The sequence below is a fragment of the Homalodisca vitripennis genome, chromosome 2 (assembly GCF_021130785.1).
Source record: "Homalodisca vitripennis isolate AUS2020 chromosome 2, UT_GWSS_2.1, whole genome shotgun sequence".
Classification (NCBI taxonomy): Eukaryota; Metazoa; Arthropoda; class Insecta; order Hemiptera; family Cicadellidae; genus Homalodisca; species Homalodisca vitripennis.
Window position 1 is genome coordinate 139455446 of NC_060208.1, and position 20896 is coordinate 139476341.

At 33.3% G+C, this 20896-nt stretch overlaps 2 protein-coding genes across 2 annotated transcripts in view; one reads left to right on the plus strand and one right to left on the minus strand.

Annotated features, from left to right (window-relative positions):
- Nucleotides 1–20896, plus strand: part of LOC124354819 (tyrosine-protein kinase receptor torso) — a 100527-nt gene that overhangs the window by 15986 nt on the left and 63645 nt on the right. The gene's annotated exons all lie outside the window — the stretch shown is intronic.
- LOC124354820 (39S ribosomal protein L18, mitochondrial-like) overlaps nucleotides 1586–20896 on the minus strand; it is a 43319-nt gene continuing 24008 nt past the window's right edge. Inside the window, exons 3-6 of the mRNA XM_046805561.1 lie at nucleotides 14458–14578; nucleotides 13995–13996; nucleotides 9658–9766; nucleotides 1586–1758 (exon numbers count right to left, since the gene is read on the minus strand). Coding sequence (XP_046661517.1) covers nucleotides 1639–1758; nucleotides 9658–9766; nucleotides 13995–13996; nucleotides 14458–14578 — 352 coding nt within the window. The 3' untranslated portion in view covers nucleotides 1586–1638. The remainder of the gene's footprint in view (nucleotides 1759–9657; nucleotides 9767–13994; nucleotides 13997–14457; nucleotides 14579–20896) is intronic.

Below are 20896 nucleotides of genomic sequence, written 5' to 3' on the forward strand. Positions count from 1 at the left end.
TCATCTCTCAAACAATGAAACAGGTTTTAATTACTTATTTAAGTAAACAACTTACCTTCAAAGAGGTTAGGATCACTTCCATCAGAAGAACAATTGTCTGCCATTTCTTTCTATCTAGTTGTCTATTATCCAAATATTAAAAAAAATATTACAAAAATGAATTCTCATTTCATTAATATTAACAATAAGCAATATAATTGTTATTAACAATATTTAATAATAACAATAATAAGCTCTTCCCACCACAGTAAACTTCACTGACAGACAGAGTAATGAAAACAACAATGTGCCATGCAGCTGTTTTCAAAACCTCCTGCCTCAGTAGTCAAGGGTACATGTGACTTGTATCTCTTGACCACTCATCAAAATAATGTTATTGTTCAGTAGTCAAGGGTATTCACTGCTAGAGCTCAGCACCTGATGGTGACTGACTTATACTCTTGGCCACCAACTTTTATTATTATATTTAGCTACAAGAATCTGTGTCTAACTCATTTCACCAAAAAGATGGACTTGTACCCCTTGTCTTCTAACCTCCTTCACATGATATATTTTTTAAATAAATACAGAACTACAAGTTGCCAAGGCATATGATCGCTGAATAGCTGGGGGTAGCAGTGTGATTTAAGTGGTGCTGCGAAGCTACGCTCAGTGGGCATTTGGCAGTGTGATAGTGACGGTCGCTATACCATTGTGCTCAAATGGCGCATAGAACTTAATGGTCAAAATGGCCACTGCAAACAACACTCCTGTTGACTATGAAGTACATAACGTCATTAGATTTCTTTTGGTAAAGCAAATCAATTCTCACTGAACAAATTAATTGTAAGGTTAGGGAATCTAATGTTCTCTATCACAGATCTTTGAAGCATTTCTACAGATATTAAGAACTCCAGTTTATGACATTTTTACAGAGAAACTTGGCTAATGTAAATTTTGTGCCCAATAGGTATCTAAATTCTGACTATTAAAAAAAGAGAATGGGACAAACTCTCACTTTGGCAATTTTTAACCAAAGGAGGCAAATGGTTAAAAGTTGTTCGACTTGCATAAGATCGATATTTTGAATAAGGTCAATGTATAATGCAAAGTAACTGAATTTATGTCTTGTATTTTTATATTAATGATCATCATTATGTAAAAAAAATATGGGTTATTATACTGATTGAAGTGTGAAAATGTTAATGAATAATTATGTGGAGCTGTTCAAGATTAGTAGTTCCCCACTATTTATCTTATTACAGAAAAGTATATCAAAACCTTCTCTATACCCCTTGTGTCCTTTGTTTAAAGCTTATTGCTAACAATAGATGATATAAATGAATAAGATAATTTTGGACATTTGCTTCCCCTGATCGAATCTGTGTTTCCTCTGACTTGTGCTAACTTTCTTCTGTTGGTAAGTTCGTCCTCTGATGTTGATTTGATTATTACTTTTGTGGCTGCCTAAAGTTATATCTCAGAATGTAGTGTTCTATTTTCGTAATATATATGACGATAGCAAATGTTCAAAATCCCATTATCTCTTGTTTATTGTAAGATATAATTACATTGATAGATTCAGGCAATAGAATAAAAAAAGAAATTCACAAATAATAAATCTATTTATTTTACAACTAAATAACACAGACAACACAATCAATACACTTCCCAAGGTTTCTCCGGTCTGAAGGGATCTGAGGGTTTGGGATGTTCATACTGTTCTGGCTCACTTAAACTTATCCCCTCTTTTTCCATCTCTGTTAGAAAAGCATCAACCTGTTCGAGACAACAACAAATAAAAAATGTGGACAGAATTTCAATAACTATAGAATATTTTGTTTGCCTTTCCAAGGGTAAATCAAATTTTAAATTATCTTGAAAATGTTATATGAGCAATGTATGTAAAGTAAGTACAGTTTTGGATTAAATAAGTATTAGAAAAGGTTTTTTTTTATTACAGAGTAATTTTGACTTATTTTCTACATACACAAAAGTCTGAATATCTGAGTTACAATTCTGCCTAGTTCACAGACATTTACTTAACCCTTATCATCCTGTATGCGCCTTTAGGTGGGTGTGAATGGCTTTGCATATTGAGTTCTGTAACGCTGTTTATGCCTTGAACGCTGGATAGCAAAACACTGAGTAAATACATTTATAAGAGTACATGGTGATGTTGCTTGAGAATGTTTGGAAGCAACAAACTTCTGATTCAAGGTCAGTGACAGAATATCGATTCGTTAAGAACAAAACAAAAAACAACTGGTTCGTTTGGTGTTGCCTCATACTTTTTATGACTATAGACATGTCATATATTTCAGTCAGCTGTTACTAACATTATTCTTTTCCAATTGTTTATGAGTGTTACTTTTGTCTTATACTATATTTTTAAGTGTTATACCAAGTTGTTATGTTGCACCAAAGGAAAAAAATTGTTGCCTCCGCACGTAGTCCTATAAGGAACGCCTCCTTTACTTATGATTATACCCTCAGTATCTGAGACTTTTACTGAAGTTGTTATGGTTTTAGTTTTTATTTTGCCTTGTGTGGAAATTATTTGAGACAATGGTATGATCCGTATATTGCTGATCATATAATAAATATGTAATTTTCACGTGAAAAATATATTTTTTGCTAGGGTTTTATTCACTTTATTTAAAAACAAAAAGAGACTTTGGGAAATTGAAGAGTAAACCCAGTTGACCAACAAACCAGAAGAGGTTTTCAAAAGAGTTTGAAAACCCAGAGAGACATAAGAAAAAATTAACTTTCCAAAATAATGATGTGATAGTGTAACACTGTGATAGTAGATCAAAATGGTACTTATTTTTCCAACATGCTTTATAGTTATAATAAAATTGAATGATAAAGACATGGATTGAATAGTGTTTCCTCAATACAATTCTGACAAGTAAACGTCTGTATTTGTGTTAACAATTTTAATGCGTATATATTTTATCACATATATTTTATAACAGTTTTTAATAAATATTTTTGCATGTAATAATTAGTTTCAATAATTATAATAGTTAATTTTAAGTATTGTTAGTTTTAGTGACCGTGGTCTATGAGACACTGAAAAATGTCTCATTAACCCATTGAGGAGGCAATTACCCTAACCTGTCGAGGACTGAATGTTTGAATTGATTCTGGCAAAAATGCATGCGTGTACTATTGAAGAGGCAATTACCCTAGCCTGTCGAGGACTGAATGTTTGAATTGATTCTGGCAAAAATGCATGCGTGTACTATTGAAGAGGCAATTACCCTAGCCTGTCGAGGACTGAATGTTTGAATTGATTCTGGCAAATATGCAAGCGTGTACTAAAATATTTATAAAATGAGTTTGGATACAGACAAATTAGTCAATTTTTCAGGACATTTTAATTTATTTGGTTGCTCTACAATAGTGCTTTTGCTTTCTCCAAATAATTTTTGATGTATTTTTTTAGTACATATATACAATTTTTTTTAGTAAGAAAAACAAAAATCAAAAGCATCTGTTAGTATTTTATTACTATTTTGTTTATCTGTTTTAATAATTTTTTTATTCAAAACAGCACAAACAATCAACAACAATCAAAATTCACTTACATTTTTTCATTTTTTAATGATTTTATGACAAGCTTCTGAAATAGTTGTCTGGGAAATGAGATGAAAATGTTTGTTACATTCAATTGTTATTATTAAAAATATAATTACAAAAAAAACTATTTACATTACATACAATGACCATTCATTTACTTTTTATAATTCACTTTTGTGTCAGTTTTGAGTATCTTTGATATCTCAGTATCACTGTCCAAGTATCTGTCTACTTCGAAAGTATGCAAACTGTCTTGTTCCATGGAGTAGCAGAAGAACTAAAAACTCATTCAACAACTATAAACAGTTAACCCTCCATCTGTTAGACGACTAGTCACTAGTCGCCAAAAAATGTTTCTCCAATGTTGAACGACTAGTCACTAGTCGTTCATGCAGTCATCTTTTTTAATCAAACTTTTCCTTTCGAAAATAAGATTTTAGTAAGACAAATATTATATCACATTAATTGGGAGGTTTCACAGAATAATTTGATGTATAGTTTATTGAATAATAATGCCTAATAAGTGTGCACTGAAATTATAAAGTTGCAATACAAATGTTCGTTTGCCGTGTCTGCTCGCGCCCATCGAGAGAACGGAAAAAAACGGGATTTTTCCCTATACTCTTGACGAGGGAAATGTTGTGTGGGAATGAGCTTGGCTACATCACTGCGTTCGGAATTCCTTTCTTTACAAGAACATCTGCTTCAAACATCTATTTTTAGCTCCACATTGTGAAGAAAGACCTTCGAAGCGACCATTGTTTGCGACATTTCTGTAATGTTAGACGACTAGTTTGACTAGTCGCTAGTATTTTGGTGTATATAATACTATTATTAGTGATGTGGTTTATATCAAAGTACATCAAATTTTTCGTTGTGAAATTTGCCACCTAGTGATATGAACATCTTCATGGAATTAATCAAGTGTGTGCGTGTATTTGATGAACAAACTTTATAAATTTCGAGGGACTGTGACCGCCATATTGATTCACCGGCATCACTGACTGTGCATTTGAACTTGTGTTGTAAGTTCTAGGATTTTATTTATACACAGTAAGGTGAAAGAATGGTTTTTTGTTTTTGTTTTATATATTGCATAATAATTTATTGACATACACAGGTGAGCCTGTAGGCTAAATTTTTAATTATAAACTTATATACACAGGACTAGGCCTAGTTTACAAATAGTGTTTATTTTATTTATTTTTATTTATCGAACAATATGAGTGACCTAGTAAATAAGTCAGGTGAACTCAGACAATTACTCTTAGATGATGAGTTTCTAACCGACAGTGAAATTGATGAAACGCCCCCCCGTAACATCAACACCAATTCACCCTGGCCCCAGCACATCTGCAGGGATTTCAAGACTCTCGTCCCTCTCTAGGCCTAAGGGAGGTGAATTCCTCCGATATAGAGGTGGCAAATGAATCGGAGAGTGAAAATGGATTCTTTGATATCGATGACATCTTTGCCCTGTCTGAAAATGATTTTGGATGTGTCGCTCACAGACTTTTCGAGTGGTAGTGGGGAACGAATTTACGAACCACTAGAAGGGGAGGAAGAAAGTTCAAGCGATGATGCCAGAAACGCCCCAGAAAAAGAAGACGGCGACAGCCTTTGGCATCCCCGCCACCTACTGCGGAATTACCATATTTAGCTGCTGAGCCACCGGCTGTACAACCCTCACCACCAGCTGCGGATCAACAGGCAGTACAACTCCCATCACCAGCTGCGGAGCCCACCGGCTGTACAACCCCATCACCAGCTGCGGATCCACCGGCTGTACAACCCCCACCATCAGCTGCGGAGCCCCAACTTCCTCCTGTCCAGCCATTGTGGTTGAGGGCGTATCCTCCTGAGAGGCCAAGACAGGTGAAATCTAAATTTAAGGTTAGAGGCCCTGGACCTCGACACACCCGAAAGGTGTTCGAAGCCAATAGACTTTTTTTATCTGTTCATGAACAATTTTGTTTGGAACCTGATGGTTCGGGAAACAAACAATTTTGCTCAAAGACACATTGATTCACTACGAGCTAGAGGGAGGCTTCGTCCCAGTTCACGGCTGCTCTCTTGGGTCAATGTGACTGTTGAAGAGATAAAGAAGTTTTGGGCTCTACTAATCAGCATGGGGCTTACGAAAAGAAAAGACTGTTGAATCATACTGGTCGACCCACCCTAGTCTGTTCATACCTTTCTTTTCTAAGACCATGACATTACGTAGGTTTCAACAGATCCTAGGCATGTTTCATGTATCGAATCGTGAATCTCCAAACAAGGGCCACCCTGGGTATGACCCTTGGGTGAAGGTGCGTGATTTTATCGATCACATGAACGATGCCTTCAGGTCTCACTTTGTGCCAAGCCAGGAAATCTGTAATTGATGAAAGTATGATTGGCATGAAGAAACCGTTATGTACTTTTATTCAATACATGGCTAATAAACGGCACGCAAGGTTTGGCATAAAGAAATTCGAACTTTGTGATTCTGCGACGGGATATGTCATGCAATCGGGCATTATATTCAGGCAAGGACTTTTTGGAAGGTGGATCTGATCCATTTACCCAAAAAGTTGTGGATAACTTGATGACGAATGCTGGCCTATACCGTAAATATTACCACCTGTTTACCGACAATTTTTACACAAAAGTCCCTCTTGCAAATTTTTTATTCACAAGGAAGACCTTTCTTACAGGCACTATCAGTAAAGGAAGCAGATTTATTTCAAATCTTGTAAAAGAATCTAACATATCAGTTGGCGAATCCCTATATTTCAGGAAAAACAAGGTGCTTATCGTGAAATATAGGGAACGCAAAACTAGAAAACCTGTCATGCTTATCACTACGGCCTACCATGCAGAGGATCAGGAGGTGGTAAGTCGTAGTGGTAAGCACAGTATCAAACCGGTGGTAATAGCAGGATACAATCAACACATGGGGGGTGTGATTGCAAAGATAAAAGTATTTTTCACTTGACCTGCAGACGCACAACCAAGCGATACTGGAAGAAAATTGTATACAATTTTGTTGATATGGCGCTCCTAAATGCTTATATCTTGTACAGATACCACTCTGAAAAGCCTATGAGCAGATGGGAGTTTATGAACAACATTGTAGAACAGTCTTCTTTTAGTTGCTGCTCCAGTTCCTCAGGGTGATGCACCTCTACATCAGCGCCCCCCCCCCCCCCACCAATCATACCTTGCAATCCTTGCCGGGGAAAAACAATAGAAAGTGTACAGTGTGTAATAAAAAAAACTACAATCTGGTGTGCCGATTGTAAAATTGGGAATCCACTTACAAGTGCCAACCCAAGTTTGAACACTTCCTTCGTCCTGAACAGAGAAGACGTCGAGTGGTCAACTCGTCTGTCCAGCGAGTCCGACTAATTTTTTGGATTAAAAATGCCATGGATTTATGTATGTACATATTTTTTTATTAGTACAATAAATTTTACTTCATTTGAAGCATTTTCTGTCAGTATATTGTGTGTTGTGTTTTTATCAACTTTTATTTCCTGGAAAAAAAACAATTCTCAGAATTTACAACAAAATTTTTTACATATAAACATAGAAAATAAGCTAAATAATATATCTTTTCTGTTCTAAAATTTTATGCTCTACAACATAGAGAATGTCTAAAAATATAGTAAGCATACAGAAAATATCTAAAAAAATGTTGGAATGTGATTATGTAATTTTTTGTAAAAATACAACGATTCACAATTTACCAAAAATAATGTAAACACTTTTGGGAAAGTGTAATTTTTTTAATGTTTTGCATAAAGAACCTTTCTTAGAAGATTTTGTATATCTTGAAAAGTGATAAAAAAATTATTAATATTTTTTATGAGGCTTTACTTTTGGATTTTTTTTTTTTTTTTTTTTTTTTTTTTTACTTATAATGAAAAAAAAGTACTAAATAGAAATTAAAAAATTACTCCAAACTGCATATACATGTTTCTGGTTTCATACTGAAAAAGAAAATATATAATAGTGTATTACTTTACTTCAAAAATAAACATTCTACATAGGTTTGAATGAAGGTGTGCACACTAGCAAAAATAGTGCCTGCCATTATAGGAATTTGAACTGCCAGATCCAGGGTTAAACACTAAACATTGAGAACACAATACATAGAATGTAAACAGAACATTGAAGTGACGAAAATTGAATATATTATGGCAAAATGTAGACAATAACAAAACAAGCTATTAGTTGTGGTTCCAGTGTGCAAACATTAACGAATCGAAACGGAATGATTGCTTAACCCTTATAACGTCACAGACGCCGTATGGCGCATAGACAAACTATCTCCAAACGGCAAAGACGCGGTACGGCGCATCGACACAAAACTGCGTCTATAGCAAATTTAAGTTCCTTTTAAATCCGATCAATGTCACTAACGGTATGCGTCAACCATGTGTGTGGGTTATTGACCTATGTCAAGCGTCAAAATATAGCTGTCGCGTTACATTGTTTGAAACAATAGATGCGGTGTCTAGACACTCTCCTCGCCACACGGCACAGACGCCATACAGCGCGCGCGCTTTTGTTTGCAGTTTGGCTTCAGGTAGTGTGTGTCTAACCATCGCTGAGTCGGTTTCCTTCGTCGTGTTTTCTGTTTATATGGTTTTTATTTATTTGTTAAAAGTATTGATATCTTAGTTTTAGTATTCATTTAGTGTTTTTAGTGTTTAGTGTCACCTATTTAGTGTTCAGGTACTTTGGGATTATACCGACCACACCAGTATGAAGAACACAAAAATATAAATTTATAGCTAAACAAACATGATAGAACAAAAAAAACAATTCTTTAATTACAAAATTACAAACTTACAAGCATTTCCAGGCATTGTGATCGGTATTGTTGTCGCTGTTATCTTATTTTCCTCGAGAATCCCGATTACGACAGGCCACGCGGCATCACATGATTTGCGCGGTACATAATTGCCTTTCCATTACAATTCAATTTATATTTCTGATCAGATCCTCTAGAATTTGATATTTTACTGATAGGTACTATCTCGAGGGATGTTTTTCTTTCGTTGACATCAGTGAGAAGGCATGGCACTCGCATTTTGGGTGGCGGAGTGTGATCAAGAATAAAAACAAGTTTTGAGTGTTTTTTCAATAAAGAGTTTAGTTTTAGTTTGATCATGTTTGTTTTTATTGAATTTTTGTGTTTGGAGAAATGTAGAGGTAAAACACGGGAGTACAACAAAGCGACGCACCAGCTGAACGGGCAGCGAGACTCTGCAATCACGTTATCTATTAGACCGCTCAACTTTGACATCTGTCTGAGGATGGGGAGGGGTTTGCGATAAGACAATTCCTGTTTTATATTGACGAAATATTGTTCTACGCTAATCTAGTAATCAGTAGAAGCAAAATGTCAAATAACGATTCATGTCTGAGTGTGATCGGTATAATCCCAAAGTACCGTGTTCATTATTAGTGATAAATAACATGTCTCGTAACATTGACGATCCTGAGTACAGTGACTTTATAATTTTAAAATTTATACTTACCATAATTATAGAAAGTAAAAATAAAAATGAACTTTACACATTAAAAATTTTTTTTTTTTAATATTGTGCCGTTTGCTGGAAGTCGTGAAAAGATATACTGACGTTATAAGAGTTAAAGATGCACGAGGACAGAAAACTGCGATCTAGTGGAAAAATAAACAAATACGTGATCGTTAGTGGCTAGAAACAAAGAGTGACGCTCGGGCCAAATTCCTTAATGGGTTAATATAAATTGTTGTAAAACTTCAATAAATTTTTCAGGCCAATAATTGTTTTAAATACATTTAAAACAATTTATCGATCTATTAAGTTATGAGATAAATTATATAATTAATACTGATTACAATTTATAAAATGTTAAGTTACAGTTTGAATTTTAAGTTGTGAATTAATTAATTTACAATTTATATAATTTAATTAATTAAATTATAAAAATATCCATTAGTATAACACAATAAAAAATTATAACGATTAATAAATCATTGATGTTGATTAGATAGTTATTAAAAATAACCAACATAACTGATTAAATCTAACTGACATCGCAATAAGGAATTACCTTTGTGTCTGATTTCCGCTCAATAAAACAGGCAACTTCTGAAATGCCAGTCTCTAGACATCGCTGTGCCAACACTCGAGCCAAATTTACATGTGCCGATGTATCGTTTCTACTGCAAAATCAAGCCAGAAAAGCTCATTAAACAAGATGACAATATAGAAACAACAGAGTACAAATTAAATGTACACAATAAAATTAATTTAATGATAACAATGGAATATCTCTGCCCAATTTAAGGGGCAATCCCGAGTTGCTGTTCTTGATTTTTCTCAACCTTCATCAGTATAAAGTCAGTTACTTACATAAATGCTGGTTTAGATTATTTATTTTGAGGTGCCAAAAGTATTATTATCAACAAATAGACATTTAGCAACTATTCAATTAATAAAAAATCAATAAATCTGCCAAACAGTAACAATGATTCTACAAACTTGGTGAAAGACCCATTAGTTAACCCTCTCAGTGGAAACATTTGGTTTTACTGGATTTTTAAATCTGTGCAAAAGTCTCATAGCAGAAAGATATAAAATCTTGTAATACATATTTCAGCTTTTGTTTTGTATCAGTTTCTTCATAAAGAAATAGACTATTGTTTAGTTGTCATTTGACACATATAACAGAATATACTGTTATTTCAAAGATTAAATTAGCGTCAAAACTGTGATATTGTTGGTCATGTACTCACCAATGACCAATTCAACTGTTTTAAGAGTTGAATTTGTATATTTTTGTGTGGTGCATTGTCAGTATTTATTAAATTGTACCTCATGTTATATTGTAACCAGCCACAAAAATATGATTTGTTTAAAATAATTTTTAAGTCAAATTACAATAAGTGTTGTTGATGAGAATAATCCCAATGATAGTAATGTTGTGAACGAAGTTACTATTAATGACAGTATTAGTGAAGCTGTTTAGCCCATGGTATGATATAATTTTTACAGTAGACTCACGATTATCCACGTCACGGTTAACCAAACCTTCAGATTAATTGAGCCAATCATCAGAAATAAAAACATGAAAATAACTTCAAAAACAAGTCACATCGAAAGCGATGCAGTTGCATGTGATGACTAATACTCAATCAAAATCATCAGGTTCACTCATCAGTTAGCTTCTGTTGTCTCTACTGGTAGTTGCTAGGTTGAGCTGGTATGGCATGGTGTGGCGCATGATGACTAATATGAATAATACTAGTAGAATACTTGAAAATCATCAGGTTCACTTGTTAATGAGATTTAGTTGCCGCTAAACATGGTTATTTTAGTGTGTAAAAACGGTGTTGAAGTTTGTGTTTTTACTCAATTCTTTGTTTGAAGGTTATTTTTGACGATGGAAGGATTGTGAAGGAAACAGGATTTTTCCGGACATTTGCCATCGTTCAGTGAAACAAGAAATCAGTAACACTATGTTTCGAGATCTGCAATCTGATCTCTTCTTCAGGTAAAGAACTAACCTAATACATAATTACAAACTAGGTTAAAATAAACAAATCTTACCAAAGCGTTGTGGCACGACTTAGTCAGGAATCACAACCTACATGTTGTTTGTCATATTCACTAACTCTATAGACATGCACTTAATAAAAAACTATACAAAACACTAATCATTAAAACTGAACTACGGAATACAGGTCACAATACGTCCTCACTCGTCTACTAACCACCTACGACTGAAAATGTTTGTTACTGAAAATCGCAGTCGTAGGTGGTTAGTAGACGAGTGAGGACGTATTGTGACCTGTATTCCGCAGTTCAGTTTTAATGATTAGTGTTTTGTATAGTTTTTTATTAAGTGCATGTTTATAGAGTTAGTGAATATGACAAACAACATGTAGGTTGTGATTCCTGACTAAGGCGTGCCACAACGCTTTGGTAAGATTTGTTTATTTTAACCTAGTTTGTAATTATGCATTAGGTTAGTTCTTTACCTGAAGAAGAGATCAGATTGCAGATCTCGAAACGTAGTGTTACTGATTTCTTGTTTCACTGAACGATGGCAAATGTCCGGAAAAATCCTGTTTCCTTTACTCAATTCTGTGTTGGGTTATGAGTGGAAAAAAAAGAGAGTTGTAGTTTCTCTCTAGATGAAATATAATGCTATAAAACAATGGTGAGTCAATTAAAAAGGTACTGTTAAATTGGGGAATGAGAAAGTAACTGTTGGGTCAGAGGAGATGCAAGCGGCATGAAAATTATATAAACAAAGTGCGAGTGCTGGAAGCAGTGATTTGTGTTGAAAGCCTTTGAAAAAGAGTGATGATTACCAAATTAGATAAAGGATTGACTGTTCGTGAAGCCATCAAGAAAGTGCCACTTTAAGATATAGCGTACAGGATTGGGATTGGTTCAGTGTGGAATGAGGTAAACCACCACCACTCAAATGTTGAAAAAAATTTATTTTGCTTGGAAGGACGCCCACCAAAAGGATGCCGGAACAGGACAATATGAGTGGCAAATGAAATTTCTGTCGAAGTTCAAATCAACAGCAAAGACATTCATGACTGGTGCAATAAGGAGGTGCAAATAATGGAGATTATAGATGAAGCAATTATCAATGCGGTACTTAATGAAAAAGACTGTAAAAAGGACGAGAATATGAATTAAATAACTCTAGAAATACCACATTCCGATGGGCTCAAAGCAATCGATACTTGCCTACATAGAAAACAAGGATATTGCATGCCACACAATATAATGTCTAGCAGTAATAATAATAATAATAATAATTTATTTGCCGTTAAGCAGTGAAGCATTGACAAAGTCATAATTCACATGTATACATACAAGCATGTCAAGTACAACTAAGTCTAATTAAAATTATCACTATACATAACAATTCAAAACTTGAATAATATTAATTCAAAAGTCTATGATATTCAAATTAAAAAATTCGTCAATGGAATAAAAGGGATTATTTATCAGCCATTTATACAACTTTTTACAGAAGTATTGGCGTAATATTGCATCACCTAAGAAAGGGCAAAGGTTGACTCAAAAATCAATCACAGACTTAACACACTTCACAACAACACTTATTACAATAAACATTTTGTACATTTAACCTTACTTTTTGTTATTTTTATCCTATTGCCTCATAATCTCTGTATTATATGAGGTATCCGAGGTAGTCCTGGACCCATTTACCTAGTTTATAGGGAACAAACTAAACGTGTTAATTCATAACTAATCAAATAAAAAAATGACATCAATTTTACTAAACTTTTGAAAAACTGCAAAACAATATCTGGCACTTTTCAATACTCCTAGTAATACAATAGCTGGTACTTTTGAGTACATCAAGTTAAAAAATGCCCATATTTTAAAATAGTTTTTCCAAAAAAATTTACAAATTTTACAGAGTAAAAAATATTAAAATATATAGTCCACGTCCACAAATGTAATTTTTATCTGCCGTTTTAAAAACAAAAGCCAAAATCATCAAAACTTATTACACGTAAAGCTTAACAAAATACCTTGCCAGTATAGGGATGTACAATTGTAGCTGTTCCTATGGTGTGGCAATTAACACAACTACTGGTGCTGATAACTCTGGTGGTTTATACAACAACATAAGGCTTACGGCCTGACAGTAAAAGAGCGAAACATACTTCAATCGGTAATTAAGAAAGAAGAAAATGATTATTAAATGATTTTTGGGAAATCTCAATATTACAAGAAATGCAAGAGTATTGCCGTACATTATAGTACGGATTATAATTGTTATTAAATACCTCAAAACTAATTTCCCATTTGATTACAAATACTACACAGTTATTCATTTAGTATAATACTAGCAGTTGCCCGCGGCTTCGCACGCAATTTCCCGTTGAAAACAGTACACTATATTCACTTATTCTTTTTCTATCACATTCTAAACATTGCTGAGATAATTGATAGTCGTTCCATCGTGAGCCTCTTGGGCGCATTATGAAGGTATGTACCATATTCCTGCCTCTATCTTTCGTGGTTTTTGCTAGGTGTTGATAAGTTATTCAGAACAATTAATGTATATGGATGAATCTCGGTAAACTAATTAGGTTATAAAGAATCAAATTCAGTCTGTTAAAATTAATTTTCTGTCTAAGATATTTCCAATATTATTTAGGAGTGTGCCTTCAAGAAAATGTATCAAAGAAACCCAATTTCGATCATCAAGTGTCTTCGTTCGGCTCTTTTCATTTACCCTCCATGTAACCAAATTCGATTACCTTATGTGCAAACATTCACGGATTTTTACAATGAGGTTGTTTTCATAATAGCGTTTAATAGTATTTTCATTGCATTAGATAGTTTATTGATCATTGGTGCAATCTGAATTTAAAATTAGGCAATGACGTCTTCTATGCAACCTGCATTACACTACTGATGAAGCACTTTACAATAAAAATTTTCTAAATTTTAAATGTAAACTGTTTCTGCCTCTTTGATGAACTTCAGCTGAAAGTATTAACAGCTGTTAAGTATCAGTTCACTTTGTATTATGTGTCGTAGCGCAGTCTGTCGGATCCAATATAAAACACTCTAACATCAACAACGATTTATAATTAAAAAATTAATTAAATAAACTATTTAAATTGGACCAAATTTACTCTAGTATGTATGCCTATGTTACTTCCAGGAACGTGTAGAATCACTGTACAAAATTTCGCGATGTTTTGTGCATTGGTTCCAGAGTTATAACGGAACATACAAACAAACATTCGCATTTATATATATATAGATAAATCAGCATAAAATTTGAAATTTCAATAAAACAATATAAATTGTGAGTTTAAACCAAGGCTGCAAGTTTACCAACCTGTATAAACTGTTTACAAAGTGCCCATTCATTGGTGGAAGCAGAAACAGCTACATGCCCGGAGTTGTGGACAACTTCTCCTGTCACACTGCGGGCACTCCGATTGTACTTGAGGACTAATCTGCCATCATTTTTATGGGTTAATATTCACCATAACTAGACCAACAGACTACATATCACTTTCTCTTATTAAAATTAATTCTACATAATCTGGCCGATTCTTTTATGCAACTGATATGGCTACATAAAGCAATAAGGAAAGTTAGGATTGTATTTCAACTAAAAGCTTCAGTTAAATATGGCAAGTTTTGCTGTAGTACCATTATAAGAGACATGTTTTTTGTATTGAAATTCCGCCAATGCTGCACTTAGCAAGCCACAGATGGAATTACAGCAAAATTCTATCATTTTTACATCTGTTAATGCATAATAGTTCAAATGCCCACGTTAATTAAGAATCCCACCAACTGTGAAGTATGTGCTGTTATTATTTGTTCCTTAGCACAAAAAGCGTAACAGCACTTGAAATTCATTATTAGAAATGTAAGGGCAATCATTATAAGTGATGGAATAACATTCAAATAGTAAAAATAGGTAAAAGCTTTAAGAAATGGCCAAAGAATATTTATGATGAGAGAATGATTACACAACTCTCAATGATCACCAAAGACATTTCACAAATTTTTCATTATCAGACTTTCTTCAACTTTCAAGAACTGTTCTCTATGACATTTTTATTAAAAAATATGCTGTACGCCAATGTCTGTCCACATGTGGTAAAACAAACTTAATATCTCATCACAGCATTTTGCTAGGAACAATTTGACAATCCCCAAACAGCCCCAATTCAGTGCTCAGTGATTAGCATTAGTTTTTTCATCAAAGGAAGCATCTTGAAGCGGATAGGTATATTGAGAGATGATTGAAAAATTGAATATTCTAGCAGTTGTGAGCTGTGAATTTTGAATTAGTAACAAATATGAGAAAAATCTATGCTCATACCGCAAACACACGTTTGGATACTCCACACACTCGGAATTCATGCTGAGGTCTGTAGCTTATTTGAAATTCATAGCTAAAAATATTCAAGTAATCTATATTCATGTGTTCAATTATTTTACTGACATGGTACTTCAAATAATGTATTTAGTTTTTAAATAAAATGTAAGTCAAACTTTGACTGTAAAAATGTTTAAATATAAAATAGAAACAATAAATAGTTGCTAACTGTTTAATTTACTTTTACACTGCCCTTATAATTTTTAGGTATATCTACAATCCATACAACATTTTTCTTTTTATTAAACAATTTTGAAAATTAAGGATAAAATAAAGATTTTGACATAAATAATTCCTTAATATCCATTTTCTATTCATATCTGCCTAAACATACTTGAGTAAATTCCAATATTAGAACATGATCTCTTTTTCAGCCATATTCTATTTGTTGCCAAGATCCTGTGCAATAATCTCATACATAATAAGAAGAGATAAAATTTGTTCTGGACAAGGCAGAATATAAATTTATGTTATCTCCTACTCAGAATTACTCTACAACACCTTATATTACATCTCCTGACAAACAAAAGAGAAATTGTGTGAGCCTAATGAGTGATAGACTCAACCAAATCCTACAGATGGACTTGTAAAATCATAAAGTTCATTTTTGTCTATGTTAAAATGAATTTTCATCCAAAATTTAAAGTCTGCGAATGAAATCTTTCTCAAGATATCTTACAAATAGTTAGGCTGTATCTCATGTTAAAATGTCATATGATTGTACTCAGTTTCTTTACAAATTTATTTATTCTGCGATTTTCTCGTTGACATCGTTGTTACCCATAAGACCTATGTAAAATGTTCAGTAACACTCAGGCAAATCCCATGGAGTGACATGCACCATCATCAAACCTAATGTTGCCGATATGAAAATGTAAATTGACAAAAAAATTCAAAACAATAGGTCAGGTTTGTTTTTTAGTGCGGACAGACAGAAATAACATTTTAACAGTAGTTATGTATATATTATGTGTATACAAAATACAATATGCAGAAAAGTTATTTCAATATGCATGAAACAAGTGGATGTTGTTTTAATATAATTGGCTCCAAACATAGTTTACAACAAGAGACTCCAGTAGAGATTTTTTTTTTTTATTTATAAGGGCATAAAACACGGAGGTTATCAATGCCCGTAGGGTTAACGGACACCTACACTTTAAAATATGGTGTCATGTTATCAGTACAAAGAGTAGACAGCGGATCGCTGTGTCAAAGAAAATTATCACATTAAGACAATAAGAAAAACAACAGCAGTGAACGGAGGACTAAAACTAAATAACAAAATTAGCCGAGAGGCTGTAAATGGGCCCAGTAGTTAAAATATGTCAGATAAATAATAACGATATAAATATAACAACAATCTAATGCTAAAACCAGGTAAGTTAGTGAAGGTAAGGTTGTAAAGAGACCCACCCTCACTAATAACAAATAACAATAACAAATAACAATAAATGGTGCGGCTTCATAGCACCTAATCTTTTAGCACCTAATATCATACCACCTACAGAAAAAAAGTCGTCATTTAGGTGCTGTGATATTAGGCGCTATAAGGTTAGGTACTGTGCAACGATCCGCGGTTCGTTTAGGTGCCGTGAGACTGTTTCAAGTTTCAGTGTCACAGCACCTCTCTCTTTGTTCCAAAGGGGTCTTGGTGGGGACAGAGCGGTTGGAGGAGAATCCAACCTTGCCCCTCACCCCGCTCCCGACGATCCGCTATGAGATAGACAGTCTGTCTACTCGCACAAGGGAAGGTTCCGTGCGTATGGCGTGCGGCGGTTGTTGATTACAACTAATGATGGCACCAAATATTAAGTACCTTGAATTTGAATGAATGTTTAGGCCAAACAGCAAATCTCGCACATAATCCAATAATGTCTATGATTTGTTCATCTAATTTCATTGTGTTTCACATTTTTATATAAGTTTATAATAGTTTTTATCGTCATTCGAATTAAATGTGTTCAAATCGTATATACCGTGCACTGAAAACCGGTAATGATTTGCATTCAAATCTCTATAAAAATAGGCAAAGCCTTCTCCAATTTCCCCCTACATCACACAAAGTAAAAATGTAATACACGTAAGAACCATGAGTTAAATAAAAAAAGCAAAAGTATTTGGATTAAAACATAACATCCATAGGGAATTGCAACCATTAGAACTATAGTTTAGCTTTTTAACCTCCCGATGTTCTATAACAGTGAAATTTGACTCACGAGTTTTATACTTTCAGCTGAAAAAGCTAGCTATTTCATGTCAAACAGTTAGATAAGTGTTATAATGAATACAAGTACTATACATATATGTTGTTTTTGTGAACTAAATACGAGATTACTTAAAATAACCCGAACGATGTTAGAAGCATTGAAACACTCGACAGAGTGTAACATAAGTGGTAGCGCACAGACGATTCTTCTTTATCTTAAAATCAATAGAGTTCTTATTTAGACCAATAAGAGCATATGTACCAAGTTTGAAGTCACTAGGACCTTTATAATAAGAGTTATCGCACAGACGGACGCACAACAAACCATTTCAATAAAGCCTTTCGATTCTTCATGAAGCGTTAATAAATTGGCGGCTCATTACATTACAAAAAAATATATATTTATTTTATAATTACTACATAAACTTATAAGTCTAACTGCAATTTCTATAATTCATTCCATAAATTAACGAAACTAACCTGAGCTTTTTATAGTAAAAAAATCCAACTGGAAAAAAAATAGATTATATTAGTTTTAATATTTAACACAATGCTGTTCTCCGTGTTATCAAGATGAGTGATTGTGCCGATTGCGACGATCCTCTACCTCATGTGAGTGACATGCTGTTTGTTCTCAATGTAAAACAAATCTACACTTTGCTGATATTTTAGAAAGCACATGGAATCGCATGGGACAAGCACGTCGTGAATCATGGAAGTGTAAGAACTGCTGCACAGGTAAGAGTAAACAGCAAAAAGAAACAATTACTAAGGACATTTTGGCCAGATTGCACGAAGAATTTTTGTCAAAATGGAGGATACCGTTAAGGCTCAATTTGAAAAATATGTTATTATTTTTAAGAAACAAATGGGTGAATTTAAGGAGTCCATACAATTTTTTTCTAACAAGATTGATGAGTACGAGGGGAAGATTGAAACGTACTTGACTGAAGTTAAAAACCTTCAGTCCGCACAATCCGCCCTTGAACAACAAAATAGTGATTTAAGAAAATGTGTTGCTGAGTATAAGACCAAACTTGAAAATATGGAGCAATATAATAGAAATAAAAAAATTATGGTTGCCTGTAAAGTCGGTTTTACGGGCGAAGATTTTACGTGACGTCTTTTTCTCGGTAGAATATTTATTGATATGAATATTATTAAATTGCACAATAGGAACAAGGAATTGAATGAAAATAAGAATTGCACAAATTTTAACTATAGAAATATATTTTGTTTACTAAAACATTGTACATAATTTGAAATTAATTAAAATTTGTTATTGTAAATGGTAAAGTTGAATAAAACATTTACTAAAATTGGAATTTGAAATTCTTGCTAAACACAGTTAAATTCTAACTCTGCGCGTGGTGATTGGTCGGTTTAGTTCGTTTGTTTGGTCGCACTGTTATGACAGGTTAGAGGTTATAATTTGTTATTTTAAATGTTTGACTAGCAATACGCGCTGTTTCTTCTCAATCGACTGAATTACGATTGATTGCAGAGTGATTTAAACTAATAATTTACTTAACACTATCAACATTTGTCAATAGTATGACATAACCTATAAACTCAGTTTCTCAACTTTTGTGTCAATTTAACAATTAATCAATCAATCATAGTTTACGATAATGAAATATCAGTGTACAATTATTTACCTTTATTGTTGTAGTTGTTGTAAATGACGAATCTAAGCACTCCACATTTTCACGAATAAACATAGTTATCTGCTTTATCCCGTGCGGCGGACCCAACCTAATTTAAGACGTTGTCACGTCAATATTCAGATTGATGGAGTTCCGGAGTCAGCTAATGAAAGCTGTCAGAGTTGTCCAGTATACCGTTGAATTTTGCCACTGATGTGCAAGCAATGCGTAAGATTCCACCAAAGCGGGAAAAGGGACCAAAGCCCATTGTTGTTCAATTTTAGAGCAGACAGACTAGAGATGCCATGCTACATAAGTGTAAAAAATTGAAAATAAAATCCACGGACTTTGTTCAAGGTGTTCCAGAAACAAATGTTTATGTTAACTCACACTTAAAACCCATAACAAAGAGTTGTTATTTCGTGCAAAGAAACTCAAGAAACATAATTGACGTTTTGTCTGGACTGTGGAAGGTAAAGTTTTTGTGAAAAAGTTGAAGAATTGATATAATAATAATAATAATAATAATAATAAATGCGTTTATTTTTTCTCTTTTTTTTAAATACATGTAAATACAGTATACAACAATATACAGATTACAGAGAAAAAAATATACCAACCCAAAAAGAAAATAATCTTGCACTTGGGTGGGAGCCATCATCAGCTTCTTAATTTAATTTAAGTTCTATAATAACAATATGAAAATACAACAAATAATAATAAACAAACTAAAAATTACTCTTAACCATCAAATTAACACACATTAATTAGAGAAATCCAACTCAACTTCAATATAAAAACATACATTTACAATTTATAAAATAAGAAACAAAATATTTTTACTGAACAACTAAATATAAATTTTTCAATATCTTTAAACACTTCTACTCAATAACCAAACCTTCAGCCTCTTTTTAAAAATAAATATAGATCTATTAATTTTAATTTCACTTGGAATTTAAATTAAAAAACTTATAACTTAAAAACACAAAACATTTTTGAAACAAAGAACAGTTTGGTTTAGGCAATCGCAAATACTGTTGATTACTGAGTCTAGTAGAATAACCAGAGTTGTCAATAACGGGTCCACTGTTACCACTTAGTATGAAAAAAATTACTAAAACTTTAAAAACATATAAATATCTTAATGGTAAAATAAAATTTCTAACAAAAAGCGGAAACGAATGTTCTCTAATATTAGAATTACATATCAATCTTATAAATTTTTTCTGAAGGACTATTAGACTAGATAAATTTGAAACATATGAACTACCCCACAATGACAATCCATACTCCAGCCTAGAATTAATCAATGAAAAATAAGCCAGTCTCATAACTGAGGGAGGACAAACTGATTTCAAATGAAAAAAATGCCCTAAGTGATGACCGTAGAGACTTTTTCAGAGAACCTATATGAGGTTTCCACGATAAGTTTTTCATCTAGAGTCAAACCCAGATACTTAATCTGACTACATTTATTAATTACGCACAATCACACAGATCCTTGCTGCAATTTATTGAATGT